This window comes from Anastrepha ludens, chromosome 3, assembly GCF_028408465.1.
Source record: "Anastrepha ludens isolate Willacy chromosome 3, idAnaLude1.1, whole genome shotgun sequence".
In the NCBI taxonomy this organism is placed as follows: domain Eukaryota; kingdom Metazoa; phylum Arthropoda; class Insecta; order Diptera; family Tephritidae; genus Anastrepha; species Anastrepha ludens.
The window spans coordinates 124,323,464-124,341,911 of NC_071499.1; the positions used below are offsets into that span (position 1 = coordinate 124,323,464).

General features: G+C 38.0%; 2 protein-coding genes across 3 annotated transcripts in view; both read left to right on the forward strand.

Moving 5' to 3' along the window:
• The first annotated feature begins 6,443 nt into the window (after window positions 1–6,443).
• LOC128859008 (uncharacterized) overlaps window positions 6,444–18,448 on the forward strand; it is a 149,852-nt gene continuing 137,847 nt past the window's right edge. Inside the window, exon 1 of one of the 2 annotated variants that reach the window (XR_008454084.1) lies at window positions 6,444–7,830. Coding sequence is in view for 1 of the 2 variants with exons in the window: in XM_054095664.1 (XP_053951639.1) it covers window positions 7,371–7,830 (460 nt within the window). In the remaining variant the exon portion in view is untranslated. The remainder of the gene's footprint in view (window positions 7,831–18,448) is intronic. The other variant, XM_054095664.1, reaches the window with a different exon arrangement.
• LOC128859009 (piggyBac transposable element-derived protein 4-like) lies at window positions 7,877–10,089 on the forward strand. Its single transcript, XM_054095665.1, has 2 exons — window positions 7,877–9,145; window positions 9,221–10,089. Exon 2 carries the CDS (start codon window positions 9,236–9,238, stop codon window positions 9,896–9,898), a length of 663 nt encoding a protein of 220 aa, XP_053951640.1. The 5' UTR covers window positions 7,877–9,145; window positions 9,221–9,235; the 3' UTR covers window positions 9,899–10,089.

The window sequence follows — 18,448 nt, forward strand, 5'->3', positions numbered from 1 at the left end:
TCATCACCCTTTACAAACTTATAGTTCGCGCCAATTACAATGAAATTGTTAATAAACTAATATAAATTATTTGTAGCAAACGTGTGCAACAAAATCCCTCGAACCACATTTGCTGCATTGTCGCAAGTGCAGTTGGCATCCCTATTGGAAAATTTCTCTAATTTCCTTTCGACCGCATTTCTTTTAAATTCGCTCGCATTCGCGTTCGTCGGTTGTATGTGAAAGGTTTGTTTTTGTGTGTACAAAGCGTGTCGGTCGTTTCAATTAAAATTGTGAATTTTTACAGCATTCCTGTGAGACGCGGCAGTGAAATTGTTATTTGTATAGTTATTTAAGTGTGAAATAAATCAAATATAAAAAAGAATCCATGTTTTATAATTTATTTAAAGCGTATAGAAATTAAAAACAATGAATTGTGTGTGTGTATGTGTGTGAAAACGCAAAATGTTACGTTTGAAAAAAATCCAGACGCGTCTGGCCCCCTCCCTTGCTGTGCTGCTAAACAAACGCTGTACGCTCGTCAAACAAAATGAACTGCAGCAGCACAAACTGCAACCGCACTGTTTTAGCAAAAGTATAAAAAAGCATCAACTCCTACAAGCACCTACTCAGCAATAACAAGTATGCATCAAGAGGCTTCGCGTCGCTGCCCAACCACTTTGCATTATGCCAGCCACTCCAATGCGTGTAGAAAACAAGTGGTACGTGCGTGATACCATCGCCTACCTCACCACCCATCGTCGCTTTGTGGGTGTGTGTATGCACACCTGCCCCGCCCTGTTCAACGACTCGATCCTTTTCTCTATCTCAATCCTTTATTACATTTTTATTTTTTATTGGATTCCCCTACACCTTTTCTCTCTCCCTCATTTTCGACTTTGTGCCATCCACTTCCGCAGAGTTGTCGCCACCGTGGTTGTTGCTGGTAATGTTGTCATTGTGCTCTATATATGTGTATGTATACATATATCTTTCTTATCACTCTTCCAATTTGCATTCGAATATAAACGCGCTGTACGAGAAAATCCAATTTCCATAGCTGTTTTACTTGCTTCCTGCATTCATCACTTTCATCCTTTCCGTCTACCACCTCTCAACAACAAACCGTGCAGTGAACCGTAGGACAATCGGGGAAAAAATCGATAATAACACTGCTGTGTGACGTTGCTGCTGCTGCGGCGCTTGATTTGTTGTCATTTGCCGAGCCACTTCAGCCAGCAGCTCTATTGGCAGCTGTGGTCGTTGTTGTTTCATACACAGTATTTGTTTGTATTTTGACGAGCGATTTCCTTCCTTATGTCTGTTGGTGGTTGGTTGGCCGGTTTGGACATTTCGTTGGCTTATCGCGCTTTAAGAGGAGCGCAATCGCGGGAAATATGTGGATAGGGTTTTTGTTAATTTTAAAGTGGAATATGTAGACCTCCAATATTTTTTGTTTTTTCTGTTTTGTAATTTGCGGAAAAGGTGTACAATTATTCGGATCTGATTTGTTAATAAAATATAATATTAAAATCCGTTATAATGCAGGGAATTGAGAGCAATCCTCTGAAACGTGAGAGATTGGTTGGTTTTGTACTCACCCAATACAAGTTCTGGGGAAAAGAGGGAGATCTTCTAGAGCAAGGTATAAAACACATGCTATTTCATCGCTTGGACGTAATGGGAATTTGGGTTAAGTTAAAGTAAACAAGGTTGATAAAACAAAAGATAATAGCAAGCAAAACTGTTTGTAATCATGAAAATATAAATAAAACTACAATCACATCAGTTCAACAGCTGTCAAATTCATTGAGAGCCATGTAGCGGTACCGCAATATGGTAAACTTTCTTTATTCTCTCAGCCGTGTGAATGAAGTAGTTGCAGTAGCCAGAGAAATGCGGGAAAAGCAACAAAAAGGCCTGATCCCAATATAAAGAATTCATTGGGCGCCCCACAAAGAGAAGCGGTTACAAATAGTTTATAAATCTCTCAAAGAACAACTTAACAGTATGTAGATTGCAGGATGGGAAGCATGTAAATGCGGCATATGGTATGGTATTTGCATTCAAAAGATTAACGTTGAACGCAAGGCGCATTCATTAAAGGTGGTGACACTGGACCAACAACACTGTTCTGTACGTTTGATTGTCAAAGCAAAGTATTGAGAAACTAGAAAACAAATAATGAATTCGCCTTGTTTCATTCTGAGCTGACAGCCACAAGGACACGGCGAAAGAAAAAAAAACAACTTAACTGATTTACCAACATAATCTTTAATGGATTCGCCTTGGTTGAACTTTTAGTCAAGTTTGAAAAAAAAAAAAAAAAATGTCAGCTACATTTTGACGTGATAACGTCTTATAATTCGATTTAGCCGGCTGCACGCACGAAAAAATGTGTCGTTACCTTGCTCATTAGTGTTACCTTGCTCATTAGTGTTACTTTGCTCATTAGTGTTACCTTGCTCATTTGTCGTTACCTTGCTCATTGCCGTTACCTTGAATGAACTGCAAGCGAAAGCGCGGAACGAACAAAGCAAACGAACGGCAACGTTCGACATCTTGCTCTCTCCTACTTAAGTGAGCGTATATATGTATGTATATGCGCATATGTACATACCATAGATAACTAGATGTGAAACTTATTCATTTTGAGAGAGAGCGCGCCATGAGGACGTTTCAAAACTTGGTAGCACTCACACATTATGGGATTTTGAACAGCTGATAGGCGAAATGGCTGGCTACCAGAAGAAACGCGCCAAAAATAATTGACGAAAACAGTTCCTTTTTTCATAGTGGAGAAATGACGCGTTGAAATGTTTATAATTATTTGTCTTTAAATTAATTCAATTGAAACGTAATAATTTAAATTGAAGGGAGTTTTAGAATTTTTCAAAGCCTTTTATATCCTTTTCAACTTCTACTTTAATTAGTCTTATGCACATATGCATATGAATACATTTTACTCGTACATACATGTACTTTTATTGAAATCTGTATGTTGGTTTATGTCTGTAAATTGGTATATACGTAAATATTCTATGAGTGAAAAGCGTAGGTAAGGGAATTTAATTTGAGTTTGAGTTATTTTACGAAGATTAAAAGTAATCTGCTTTAACTTATTCAGTTCGTTGTTTGAGAATTTTTGTTTTTTGTTACCCACTTTCTGTGTTATATTAAAAAATCGCAATAAGTCATGTTTTTAATTATAACTTAGGTTTTTCGGGTTCATAACTTTATTATTATTAAATTACTTATGAATATCCGTTTTAAATAATTTCATTTACATATAAATTTTAAAATTTTTTGCTTATTTATGTACATATTTCATACGGATTGTGCTTATTTTTAGTATATGTTGGGGGTTACGAGTGATATAAGGCTATTGGGCAACCGCACACTAAATACTAACCTCAATGGTGGTATGGAAACTAAAAATTCCAGACCTTTGGTTCAAAAATACCCAATTCATGTTTCTACCGGTGTGGCAATATTGGAAAATGTTATAAAAAATGCACATTTTTCAGCGCTCTCACGAGAAAAAGAGTTTCACATCTAGTCATCTATGGTACATACATAAATTCACGTATTTGTATTTGCATATGCCTTCTTATTGATTATTATTAATTTGATTTACTTGAAGAATTTAAAATAAAACCAAGTTTGTTAATAATACCTGTTGTTTTAATGTTATTATTATTAATTTAATAACCTTATAAGATATGTTGTATTCTAATATATGTATATAATCATGCATATACATATACAATTTCGCGCAATTTTCAAAAAGAACAAATCTATATGTGAAGATGCATACAAGTCATATGGACATATCAAATATACGAATCTATTCCGTACGCAAGCAAATGTAAGCTAATGTGCTTGAACTGCAAGCGAGAGCGCGGAACGAACGACAAAGAGCACAATCGGCCCCCGCGTTCGGCAACGTTCGACATCTGGTTCTGTCCTACTTGAGTGAGCATATATATGTATGTATATGCGCATTTGTATATAAATTCACATACTTGTATTTGCATATGCCTTCTTCCTGTGCATGGTAATGAACCATTTCTCTGTTGAGAATAGGTCGACGATAGAAAAAGTAGGAAATGAAAGGGAGTGTTTCGAGTGTAAAGTGTCTTGAAAAAGGCAAATCGATGATGGTGCCTCTTAGTGTTGTTGACTTATTAACGTCTGATGCACAATTGAAATTGAAGATATCTTTCATGAAGTTGATAAATGTTTTGTCATTTTTCACGTTTGTGTAAATGTAACTTGACCTATTCCATTGCAATTCCATTTACCTCCTCCTCTATATCCATACAAAATATCTATCAAACAAATAAAATTAAAATTTTGTTTTGAAAATTGCAACCATTCCATCAATATTTTCTTATGACGTTGTCACGTTAAACTATCGTCAGTAAACCGACTTTACAGACAACCTCTTTTTTATCCAATAAATATTTGTTAAATTACTAAATTTTTAAGTCTTAGGCTTTGAAATATGTGGCAGAAAAATACTGTTTAAATTTTTTTTTTCGTTGGATGTTTGTATTTATTAAAAATGGCAAGGCTTATGCTAGTACTAAAAACTGTTGTGAAGTGCAGCGCGTGGGTATTGAAAAAAATTATCCGGAAGCTGAAGTTAGTTCGCAAATTGTGTTGGGTGTATTGAAAGTTTTTTAAGTTCGTGCCGTGTATTAATCAGCAGTCAGCCTCCTGCAGAAATAATGGGCTTGGGTCACCGAAAGAAAATTGAACAAATGCATTACCATTTTGCAGTTGAGTTTTAGCATTTCTGGCAGAAAATTGGTTCAAATGTGGAGTATTTTTAAATTTAACGTATTTGTTCAGAATATCTTTTAAATTTTGCAAATTTTTTTAAGTGTTATATTTAGACTTTCCTTTTCTTTTCATTCCTTTCTTTTATCATTAGAATATCAGAATATTTAGGACAAGAAATTGTAACAGAAAGGATATTTTTTGGAATTACTTGTTGGCCAATTTTTCAAACAAAGTTCCTAACTTTGAGCTTCTATAAATTTGTATGCCTCCTTTTCATTGGATATTTCTGCATTTACCTGTTGACCAATTTTTCAAAGAATTTTTCCTAATTGTGGGCATCTATACAATTTTATGCCTCCTTTCATTGGTAGAGCAGAACACAAAAGATTGACACTGAGTGCTGAAGGTAGATCACTAGAGGGAGACGTTTTGGGGTTTTAATTTTAATGTAAAATCTAAATCAGATATTTTCATATTTTAGATTGCATTCCAAAGCCTTCTTTACTTAGTTTATGCGCTAAGATTTCACTTCAAACTCAAATTCAAATTAAATATAAAAAACAGATAAAGATTTTATTTTAGTTTTACTTTATTAAATTATTATTTTACATAGAGATTTCGCTTTATTCATATTTTTCCGAATCAAATTCGACAGCAGAATAGTTTTCTTCCTCATTTCGCTGACAATCAGCATCTGCAACTCTCAGTCAAAAGATTAAAAATGCATGCACGTCCAGCAATTAGTAGTACAACAAAACCAAAAACCAAAAATTAACGACGCCCCGAATTAATGCACTATGCTTTCAAATCGACGCTGTAATTATACGAATAATTTACAAAACTTGCTTGTTTGCTCATTCGTTTAAGCTGTCTTTCTCTCTTCCCCACTATATCTAATACTCGTATATCTCGCTCTCAATGTGACAATGTGAGATATATTTTGCTTTTGGTTTCGAGTCGCTGCAATTTTCCACCACCCCAAAATTGGAAAAACATATTGCTGGTCGTGCCACAACAAACTGCGTGGACGAACACACACATACACACACACGAATGTTTAAATGCTTCAATGCACAAACGAATCGACATGCTGCAACAACAACGCATTACATTCCTGTATTTTGTTTATGTTTGTGAGGTTTGTGCAAACACCCAACTATAGTGGGGCAGAGTGTGCGCAGTGTGCGACACTTGCACTTGTCAGTATTGCGAGCGTCGGTGGTGGTGGCGACTACAGTCTGACGAGTTTATGTTCCAATCGGCTTTGGTCCGTGTTGCACCAAGTTGCCGCTGATTGAAGTTGGACGGTGTTGCATTTTCCAACTGGTCGGCATTCACAGTACGCACGCGAAACTGAGTAGATGCTAAATCGCGGTGGCAGAGCGTATAAACTGCAAATTTTCCGAAAAAAAAATACATAGAGAGAGTGAAAAGTGTAAGGAGGAAATGCAATGATAGCCACAGGAATAGCAGTTAGTAATAGTTAAAGGCAGTCATTGCCATATTTAGCTGACAGGTTGTTTGTCATTTTACTGCGGTTGCCAAAGGAGGGGTGTGGGCGTGTTGTGTGAATGTGATATGGAGGGGAAATGAATAGAAGAAATCTTTTGTAGATAACAAAAAAATTATAAATGACAAAAATTGTGTTTGTTAATAAAATAGAGATACAAAATTTGTTTTAAAAGAAAAAAAATTAAAAACTTTCAAAATAAATGAAAGATGGATCGCAAATGTGCAATTTGAACCAAAAATTCACAAAAAATGCGCTGTCCAAACGATTTTCATCATAAATTTCCCTTGCCAGTTCAAAAAAAAAACCTCAATTAATTGCAGTTGTGACTCGATAGCAAATTTAGAGCGAATAAATTAAATAAAACGGAGTATGAAATACAATAAAATGAGATGACAAGCGAATAAGCACGCCGCGCTGCATGCAAAAAGTGTTGCACTCAGTTTACAATGCAAGTGCAAAAAAATCTATTAAAAGTTTATCGAACTAATTGAATACAATCAACGTATCGCCGTGGCTGCCAAAAGAAGCCAACAAGCAACGAAAGCGCCAGCAGCTAAAGCAAATAAGAACAAATCCAATTAGAAAAAATATTTGTTCAGCAAAAACAAAAGACAATCAACCCACAGGGCGCCATTCAAAACAAACGCGGGTCAACACCAACGCAGCGCGCTTAACAAAAAAAAAATATTTCGTACATACCACCCATTTCCAGCAGCAGCAGCAGCAGCACTGAATGAGCAACTAGCCAAGCCAGCAGCGATAATTCGTCAGTATCTTTAGAGCGTTCAGTGCGCGTTCGGGCCAAGTGTGACACGCGTCGCTGCGCTGTTTTGCGAGTTATTGTTTGTGTTTGTGTGTATGCGCGTTTATCAAATAAAATAAAAAATAAGACAAATTTCATACATTTTTCCAAATCTTACTAATACAGCTTTCGATTATCATAACGTATACCAAAAAAAACAATAATAATAAAAGTACCAGCAAGGTGTGAACGCACATTTATTTTCTGTGTGCAACCGCCGCCCTGCCAAGCGAACGACCTCCTTTTAGTTTTGCCTTTGTGTGCGCGCGCGCGCATTGTAAAGTCATTATGGCCGCCACACCGTTGACCCTGATGGATGGCAGCATCGCATCAGCTACAGTTGCAGCAGATGCCACCGTCGTCGCCGCAGTGGCTTTGGATAGTGACAGCAGTAGTGTTGCAACATCACCTTCATCAACCGCCGCCAGAGCAGCGCAAGCTTCATCAGCCGTGCGCCCAACAATGCTATTCGGCTCTACTGAATATTTAGACACATCCGCTAATGTGCTGGTCTCACCAAATGGCAGCGGCAGTGGTAATTCCGCCGCCACATCGCCCTCATTTCTGCCGGAGATGCCGCAATGGAAGAAAGACTTAATACAGCGCCGCAAATCGAATGTGGCACGTACGATCGGTGCCGCAACAGCAGTAGTGGTGTCACCGACATCTGCGGTATCCGCTGCAACAATGCAACAGCAACGTGTGATGACGGGTGGTCAACAGCCATCGCCAACAACAACAGCTGCAGGTGAGTACGCAAATGATTTGAGTAAAATATGGGAAAAAACAACACGAAAAGAAGCAAAAGTATGCGAGTTGGTCAGCCACAATTGTTGCTGATGTTGCAAATTCAATTAGCACGTTTTTGTTGCAAATTTAACGTTGCTTGGCATCTTCATTATTGTTTTTCGTTTTTGTATTGAGGTTTTGCTGTCAAGCCGCAAAAATATTTGCTGTGATTGCTGGCTAAATTTTATTACTTGCTTCTCATTGTTTTCTCGCACTGGAACTTTTTTCTCCAAACTGTTAAAAGAATTGTGGCTAAAGGTGAGGTTTCAACCTTTAAAAAAATGTTCCCAAAGAGATGTAAAATTACGGTATTAAGCTGAGTAAGCTACTCAAGAAAAATCTATGTTCTCACTGCCTATGTTTGTACGCCCGGTTAAGTAACTCGACGCTCATAATTCATTCTTATTTAAATACCCACATTCCCATGCAGTTGTTATTGCATCGAAACTACTCAACTCTGTTTCAAAACGGAGCTAATTCAACATTTTTTAGCCAAAGGAAATGCTATCTCAACAGTGGTAGTTGTTTTAAAAATCTAAACCCTTTTTCATAATATACTTCGAAGCACAGTCGCAACTATAAAAAAAGAGACGTCTATAAGCAAGTTTTGTATTCTAGAGCATTTGTACAGATAAATTAATTTTTCCTTCATTTTTGCATAGTAGACATCCCCATTACCAAGTGAACAAAAAAAACCATGAAACCATGAACACTTACGTGATCCTCTTAACATAAAAATACAGACAGGGGATGGCCAAACAGAAAAGATTCCACCCTCACTTGCCTACCCATTACCGGATCGTATGGGCGTTGAGCAAAACTGTATGGAAAATCAGAAGCTTCCTGGAAAAGAGCTCATTGGTATTCCGTGTGCCACTTGCGAATTGACACTTAACTCTTTCCGTCTCGGTGGTTAGCGTTGCTAACCACCTACTTTTTATTTTTTTTACGACGGTTGGCGACATCTATGTTTTTAATTTTGCACGAATATTTATTATTGCTTCCTTTTAAGTGAAAAGGGCGCTAGTAGCTAGAAATACACCCACCACGTGTTGAGGAAATTTAAAGTAAAAATCCGTGGCCGCGCGTTTTTGTGAAAGCTAGAAGTAAAAATTCATAATAAATTCTATAACGCAATTTATCGTTTGATTTTTGTGCAAATTTAGTTCTTGTGGTGTGTTTGATACACAGTGGTTGCTTTCTTGGTGAAATTTCGATTATTTTACGAATATTTTTTATAATCAGTGGTGGTTAGCAACAATAACCACCGTGACGTAAGTATTCCTAGAATTTGCTTTTTTATATGGTCACTATGAGTGGGACCTTCCTTGGTATTTACAATATTTTAGGCAATTATTTCAATAATGCAACGATCATTGACGCAAAGGGAAATTGAAGAATGTTTGTATGAAGATTTACCTTCAGGACCTGAAAGTGAAGCCAGTTCCGAGTGGCCAGTGTCAAAATCGATATTGGATGTGTGTGGGGCAGATGTACAGAATATCCAAGAAGAGCTATTCGACGACGAGGATGACATACTATTATCAAACTTTCTACGTCAGAATAATATTGTTAGCTCTACGACCTTGCAGCCTCCTAAATGGAAAAGGACCTTCTCTATGGATATACCTGGCGAGTTTGTTGAGAGTGTGGGCTTAGCTGATCATATAATCAGCTTGGAAGATGTAACACCACTCCGACTGTTTCGCATGTTTTGGACAGAGGACTTGGTTGAGGTCATAAGCTTTCAAACTAACCTATATGCAACACAAGAAGGTAAACCTTTTTCTCCTACCAGTCCTTCTGAAATACAAACTTTCTTGGCCATAAATATGGTGATGGGTATAAAAAAGCTACCGAGTTACAAAGATTACTGGTCTTCTGCTCCTGATTTACGTGACTCCTACATTTCCTCTTGTATGCCCCTAAATCGCTTCAGCTGGCTTCTTGGATGCTTGCATCTGAATGACAATAATCTCATGCCTGCTAGAACGCATCCAGACTATGATAAGTTATATAAAGCCTAGCGTGCCTGCTGAAATCCGCCATGAGAGTAATCGACACCAACCGCTTTGAGGCACACCTAGAAGATGCGCCTTTTGAGTACCAAAAGCGTCCCTGTCCGCACAGTATGGCAATGCAGAACATGCCACGTCCCACTTTGCCTCCGAAAAGGAAAGACATGTTTTTCAGATTTTCACAAGAAATAATTATTTGTAAATTTATTACCAATTTTTGTATTGTCTTTTTTCTAAAAATAAATAAAAAAGTGAAGTAATTGAGTGCATTAGTTTTAATAAATTTTTGTACCCTTCAGTCATGGTGGTTACTGGTGGTGACCACCTTGTTTCTCAAAAACCTAACGGTAAATATTTTTTTTTTTGCATTCGTGTGCTACTTGTATTCCATATTCACCAATTACCACCAAAAAAAAAATTTTTATGTCGCAGTAAAGAGCGTGACGGAAAGAGTTAACAAAAATTGTATACCAACTGCTGAAATATGGGAACCAAGCGTAACTTGCGGTACTTCAAGGCAGACGTTGCCGAAATTAAACTGAAAATGCAAGCGAGCTGTGTACTCTCTGAAAAGAGATGACATATCTAAATTCATCGGAGTGTTCACTGGACACTGCTTAATAGGCAAACATCCAGAAAAACTGGGTTTGCCTTTCCGAAGATGCTATAGAAGCGGTGTTGGAAAAAACGATCTTTCATCTGCTCTGGCTCTGCCCTGTATTGTCCAGAAGCAGACTTCAGGCATTTCAGCACCTCATTTTTAGCCACTCTAAATCGACTTAACCGGCCGCTGTAGCCGAATGGGTTGTTGCGTGATTTGGGTAGGTTCGAATCTCCGTGAAACACCAAAATGAAGAAAAAGTTTTTTTCTAATAGCGGTCGTCCCTTGCCAGGCAATGGCAAACCTCCGAGTGCATTTCTGCCATGAAAAAGCTTCTCATAAAAAAATATCTGCAGTTCAGAGTCGGCTTAAAACTATAGGTTCCTCCATTTGTGGAACAACATCGCGACGCACACCACAGATAAGAGAAGAAGCTCGGCCTAAAGGACTGATGAAGCTAATCAGGTGCACTGGATGGTTCAAATTTGGCATCTTTAGTGCAAGAATGACTCTTTACTTTAGAGCTACCTGCTCTAACTAACCTAACCTAACTCCTTACAGGAGACACGCTAGCTATTTCTGAAATTTAGCAGAGCTCTTACAAAGCTCCTACAAGTAGACTGAGTGAGATATTGTGATGAGTAGGGCGCATAATAGGTTAGCTGCAACAACCTCTTCGATTCGAGTCCGGAAACGTTTGCATGCCCGAATCAAATGCTCCTTATTCATATTGGTCACAGCGGTATTAATTGCAGCCTTCAGAGAAGAAATGGTGTTATGAGGATGCTCATTGGTGTAACGTTCTACTACGCTTTATAAATAGTAATCAGGGGATTAAAGTTCGAGGAGTTAGGCGGTCATAAGTTCGTTATTGTCGCTCCATTTCTTGAGTTAAGGTCTAGTTTTCCATGTCTCATCTGGAAAAGAGCAAAAAGAAAAATATTAGTTTGAGAAAGTTATAGCCATATATATATAATGTCCTCGAATACTGTATGCACCCTGTATAATAACGTACACTTCTTCTTCTTAGTTGGCGCGATAACCGCTTACGCGATTTTGGCCGACTTTAACAAAGCGCGCCAATAGTATCTTTCTCGTGCTAACCGGTGCCAATTGTACACACCAAGTGAAGCCAAGTCCTTCTCCACCTGATCTTTCCAACGCAAAGGAGGCCTTCCTCTTCCTCTGCTACCACCAGCTGACTTTTCTGGACTTTACTGCCCATTTGCCTACTTAGTCCAAAGTAGCACTTGTTGGCAAGAGAGCGTAAATTTAGCTTCACGTTAAAACACCTGCACGCACCCTATATATAAATAAATCTTTACACATCAAAAAGCAAACAGCAAAAACAAAAAAGAAATATGATTACCAACCGCGACATTCTTCAATTAGCCTTAAAAAACCAATTTAGCATTTTCTCATGCTTTTACGAACCAACAGCTTTCTTGCAAAATTTTCCGCTGCTTCACAAAAAATCTATTACCACGTTAAAATGCACAGAGAAATATTGAGTAAAATTATTAGGAATTTCCTTGTGCTTGTCAAGCAACCTTTCACTATCGGCGCATCTGCAATTGCAACAAAGCTGCCGTCTAACAGCATATTTAATCTTAATTGATTTCCAGCCTACATAGCCGCAGAAAAGATCGTAGCCTCATTCGGGACCTATTAAAGCATTCTTCCATAAATCATTTTCACAGCATAAGTGGTGTTAATCGACAAGTGTATTTGCAGCGCCAGTTGTGCTGCTCACTTTTAGCTCGATGACCTAATTACTACGTTTGTTTCCCGCTTTCGTGATGAATTTCTGTGCGAATATCTATCCATTCTGTGCTTCGTGTTTTTGTTTGTTTTTTATTCTAACTACGTACAATAATTCCTTCTTAATCAGTCGCCAGTTCAATTGTGCCCGTCGCATTCTTAGCTAAAGCGAACGTTTTTTATCTCGAATTTCGACTTTCGCAGCTACTTTCAGATAACTGCTTTTCCCGTTATCGCGTTAGCGTGTAAATTCTTTTGTTGCTGATTTTTTGTTTGTTTTTTTAGACATTTTTATATGGCTGGGAGGATTTTGTGTGTGTTTTTTGCGCTTTCGCTTAGTCGATAATTTTACATTTTTACAAACATCGCTGGCTTTTGTTTTGTATTTCTCTATGGCACTTGTTTTTGTTGTTGCTTCTCCCCGACGCTTTGCGTAATCGCACGCACACCTGTTAATTGAATTGAGCAAATGTCTTTGGTCTCCTATCTGTTTTGCCGGCTGGTGTTTGGTTTTTCTCATTTCTCGCTTATCTGCTTACTGCATTTGCTCTTTTCTCTGTAATTTCTTTCGTTTGTAATGGGCATCGTTTGTTTTTGTTTGTATGGTGCTTTTGTTTCAGGTGGTTTGTTGTTTGTTGTGTACCCTGCAGGAAAATCTACAAGGGATACATATAATTGGCGTATTTTACACATCGAAGCCCTAGTAGTGGCATTGTGATTAGCAAGACCGCTTTTTTGCTAGTTCGGAACGAGTACTAAACTCGACAAATACGACACTTTTTTAATAGCTTCGAAACCAATTTAAATTCTACAATTTCTTATTACTATAAGGGGGAGAGAAAAGCTTATAACGAGGTTTCATTTATCCTGATTTTCATGTATTTTTTAGGCAAAGACGAGTCATATCAAGAACAGGGAAATTTTAAGGGAACGTGTACGAAAAATGCAAAAAAAAAAAATTATTTTTATTTAAACATCTCAAGAAAAGACGAAATCTGAAATAGTATAAGACCAGTTAGAAAATTTTCTGTTACGTTGAAATGATTTAAATGGGTTGGGTACGTAATGCTGTATGATACAATATTCTGTTTACAAAATGCTGTATACGAAATTCTGTATTTCAAAATTCTGTAAAAAATGTTCTGTATTGCCGAAATGCTGTATTGAGGAAATTCTGTATTGACGAAATTTTGTATTGACAAAATTCTGTATTGACGAAATGCTGTAAGTAAATGATAAGAAATTTAACAAATTTTATAAAAAAAGGGTGCACTTTTTTTCTTCAGTTTCGATAGAATCCACCGTATTTTTGCGTAGCACTCCTTTTGGCATGGGCGGCCTTCGGCCGCGCTTCAAAAAAATAACCCTCATCAGTCCAACTGCGGCTACGCAATCCACCGTATTTTTGCGTATAACTCTTTTTCGTGTGGGCGGCCTTCGGCCGCGCTTCAAAAAAATAACCGTCATCAGTCCAACTCCGGCTACGCAATCCACCGTATTTTTGCGTAGAACTCCTTTTTTCGTTGACTTTTGTCAACACAAAATTTTTTCAATACAGAATTTCGTCAGTACAGAATTTCGTCAATACACAATTTTGTCAATACAGAATTTTTTTAAGACAGTACAGAATTTTGTCACTGCAGAATTTTGTTACGTTAATTTACAGTATTTCGTACGAAAAGAATTTTGATATACAGCATTTTGTAGGGATCCCGATTTAAATATCAGCGACCCTGGGATCGCCGGAGTAACGCGTTAAAAAAAATCGTTTGCCATTTAAAATTTTTGATATCAGACTCGTAATAAGCGACCACCGCTATACACAGGTTTACAAATACTGGACTATTTGATGCCGAATAAAATAAATTTTTCACACTTTGTAGTAAATTAGAACTCCTGTATTTTTTTATATTTTTTATATTTCGGTAAATTTTTTTTCGAAACCGATTGGAGCTAAAAAGTTTTTTTCTTATATTATTCAGTAAGATTTAGAGATACTATTCAAATATTCGAGATACACTTTTGTTAGGTGTTAGGCCGAACTTCTACTATTTATGGCGTACATCTTGATGTTGTTCCACAATTAGCCGAGCTCCGCTTCCTATTTTTGTTGTGCGTCTTGATGTTGTTCCACAAATGGAGGAAGCTACAGTTTAAAGCTAACTCCAAACGGCTAAATGCAGAGGGGCGACCGCTATTAGAAAAAACTTTTCTATCATTTTGGTGTTTCTTGCATGGATATTCGAACCTAGGCCCTTCCGAATGGTAGTCACGCACCACTCATTCAGCTACGAAGACCGTCTTAATACAATTATGACTTGTATTAACGTAAATATTAGGCAAAGCATCTGAGATATTGCGTTTTTTTAATTTTTTTATAAACAATGTGCATCTGATGAACAGGGGATAGACGAAATGGCGGGCTGTCAGAAATAAGACGCCAAAAATAACTGACAAAAACACTTTGTTTTTACGTTAAAGCCCCGATATACATATACATATTTTATAATTTATATTCGAATAAGAGAGAAAAACAAAAATGACGAGAGTAAATATTAAACTTAGCGCAAAGTTAATATTTTAAGTTAATAAAATTTAGTGCACAACGGGTTTTCAGCAAGAAAATGATAAAAGTGGATTCGAGGACGCGGCGAGGACAATGAGTCAGGAGAAGAAGATAATTGGATTGGGATCTTTTGCGATTTTACAATATTTTTTTTAAGCTATAGAAAATTTAAAATTATCTGTGTCACCCGTCTCTTATTATTTATTCAAAAGTTGCACTATTTTTATGTATCTTTAACCTGGACATCTATTTTAAAATCTACGGTTGGGCACCTGGATCTGGCCTTTTTTTCATCCTGTTCGAGAATCTTTTTTAAAGGGTTATATCCATAAATCGGAGGATGGTTACATATGTAGAAGTCCACGCAAGTGGGGAAAGTTACTGATCGCCATTCACTTGGGAGTGGCCAGGACGATTCTTCTGCATATAGTTCAAGTAGCGCACAACTCCCGGGATTAGCCCAATTTTCCTCTGGGTAGCTTCCGAACACCCGTTCGGAAGTGAGCTAATGTGAGAAGGCGAAGCATTCCAGGATAGCTGGTTGTGCGCTGAGTTTGGGACCCGCCAATTAAAAATCCCCCACAAAGCCTCGGATGAGAATTTCCAACAATGATGACGACCCCTGCAAACGAACTAAGGACTACGATTTGAGGGCATGCACCTGAAATGTCCGGCCCCTGAATGAAGAAGGTGCCTCTGACGGCTGGCTGATGTCCTCGTGAGAGTAAAGGCTGACATCACTGCCATTCAAGAGACGCATACTACAGCTGCCATGTAAAAGAGCGCAAATTCGGTGTCGGATTTGTTTTGGTAGAGAGACTTCGTCGCTAAGTACTGTCGTTTACTCCGTTGGTCGAACGTCTCGCAATAATCCGCATTAAAGCGCGATTTTTTAACATCTCGCTCATTTGCGCCCACGTCCGGACGAAAGAGAAGGACGATGGGACCAAAGATTCCTTCTATGAGCGCCTGGAACGTTCCTATGAGCGCTGCCCCCGCCGCGACATAAAAATCGTGCTTGGCGACTTCAACGCTAGGGTGGTCAAGGAGGGAATTTTTGGTCCCACAGTCGGAAAATTCAGCCTGCACAACGAAGCATCCGGTAACGGACAGAGGCTGATCGACTTCGCCGGGGCCCGAAACATGGTAGTCTGCAGCACCAAATTCCAAGCAAAGTGGCTGTCTCCTGATCGGAAAACGCGAAACCAGATCGATCATGTCGTGATAGAAGGAAGACACGCTTCTAGTGTTTTAGATGTACGTACGATCCGAGGACCCAACATCGACTCGGATCATTACCTTGTTGCAGCCAAACTACGCACACGCCTCTGTGCAGCAAAAAACGTACATCTAACTACGCAAAGAATGTTCCACATCGAAAAACTGCAATCACAGCAGACATCCAGAAGATTCGCCACTCGACTCTCACTCCTGCTCTCAGAGAGTACTGCCCAACAAACCGGAGCAACATTTCTCGTTCTCTAGCAAAGAGACCTACGCACAGTGGTGCCTCCAAACGGCTGATGAAGGTCTTTTTAATGGCAAAAATACAATCGGAGCTTTGCCACCGCCTGCCGAGGTACGGCCGCTGTTCGAAAATCCTTTTTATCATTTTGTCGACGGTGATTAAATTTGATCGATTTATGCTTTAATCGAAGTGATAAGAATTGAAGCATAATTATCGCTAAAAGCGCACCAAAAATTTACTTTTCTTCACTATTTGAGGGCAACTCAGGTGCCACATTCAAGTACATGCAGCGCATTTTTTTGAATTGTATCTTAGGAAAATTTTCAAGATATATCCCATTGAAGATATCTAAACTGAGGCTATCATGCGATATAGACCAGAAATTTGTTTTTCTAATTCAGATTTTCCCTGCAGGGCATTTATCTGTGTAAGTGTCTGTGCATCTGTGTGGTTTGCGTTAACGATATGTTGTCCCACTTATCTCAACGAGCGTGAAATTAAAAATCCAATTCCGTTGCGTTATTTTTCCGGCTTCCAAGCCATACACTCTATTGCCCATTTGGCTCTCCTATTATTCGATTTAATTCCTCTTCATTTCTAGCGCTTTGTGTAGCACTTATACTTTCCTGATACATTGAGTGCATTTGCATTTGAATAAAATTTTACGATTTGTACAGCTAAGCTGAGCTCTTGAGCGTATTTAGCGCGCACAAGCCTTTCATTCATGGCGCATTTTATAGTTTAACTATTGGAATATCTCTTATCGCAAATTTGTCTAAGTTGATATAAACTTGTCTTCTTTTGAATTTGTGCGACAGTTGGTCGACTTATTGATTTAACGGCTGCTTTTGTTCAATGAAGTGTGTGATATACAGACATGAAGTGTGTGATATACAGACATTTGTGTGTGATATACAGACATTTATTTATGTATATATAGGTTTTATTTTGAATAAGTAATAATTTCGATTAGTACGGGTTTTCTATTAATTGAAGCAAAACACATTTCTTAATACCATCTCCATCAGCGTCCCATTTTTCACTGTTATTAATTGGGTTTTCGGTTATTAATTGGTTATTTCAGTTTTTTATGATATGAACACACAGATTTTCTTTGCCTGCGCCTATTTTCGGGCAAGAATAGAGAAGTATTATTATTATTTTCAAGAAATTTGGCTCGTTCTCGTTAGCACGAGGAAGAAATGCGTGAGGTGCTTTATTGAGCTCGGCCAAAATCTTAGTTTAAAATAAGTTGCAAAGAGGAAGAAAGTTGTCGACGTCTCTTATAAGTCTCGTCGTTAAGTAATGAAACTGAAACTGACGAGTTCTCCCAGTTCTTCTGCTTAAACCCATTAACTAATCTGTCTATCTTTAACCCTTTGGGAACGAGTGTCGGCATATAGCCGCCCAAATTATCATAGTTCGTAGCTGTAAAGCTCGCGACGTCTGTTGTTCTAAGCAATAAGATATAGGCACATGTATAGTAAAAAAGTCACGTTTTCATTCAAAGGCATTAGGGGCCATTACCTATGAAGTCTTAAGGTGAACTTACGATGTGGGACGACGGTAGAATAAAAACGAATTTCACTTCTTCGATTCAGTCTCTCAATTTCACTGCCAGAGAAACCAGCAGGCTTTTTATATATATTTTATGTTTTATCCTTCGCACGATGGCGAAGCGATCTAGAGATGGTACGTTAGATAGTGAGAGTTCTGACGAATATTACTTTGAATCTGATAGGACGATTGGTGACGGCATTACTTCGTCAAATGGAAGTGAAATCCGTGCAATAAAGAATCCACTCAGGCATTTCAACATTAGCAGTGATAGCAGTTTGTTTATAATTATTTTTTGATTTTTTGAAAATTTTTTCTTGTGTTAAATAAAGTACTTGTTGCACTAAAAAAGTTAGAACTTAGCTCGTTTTTAAGCGATCTAAGATTTTGAGCTGGTAAGAGTAAGGAATAGGCTTTCGACGCATTTATGTAGGGATGTTTTGGTGAATTTATCTCGATTTATCGATTTATTTGATCGCCTAGAAGCTGCGATTTGACTACATGAGATCCTTTTTGTGTGGCGCCCTTGCGTTAACCACCATCCAGAGATGATTCAAGAGTTGAAGCATGAAATTGAAGTTGCTATTGGGGAGATAAGTGCCGCAA

Coding starts and splice junctions, on each gene's coding strand:
- LOC128859009 (XM_054095665.1), top strand. CDS start 9,236: ATGCAACGATCATTGACGCAAAGGGAAATTGAAGAATGTTTGTATGAA.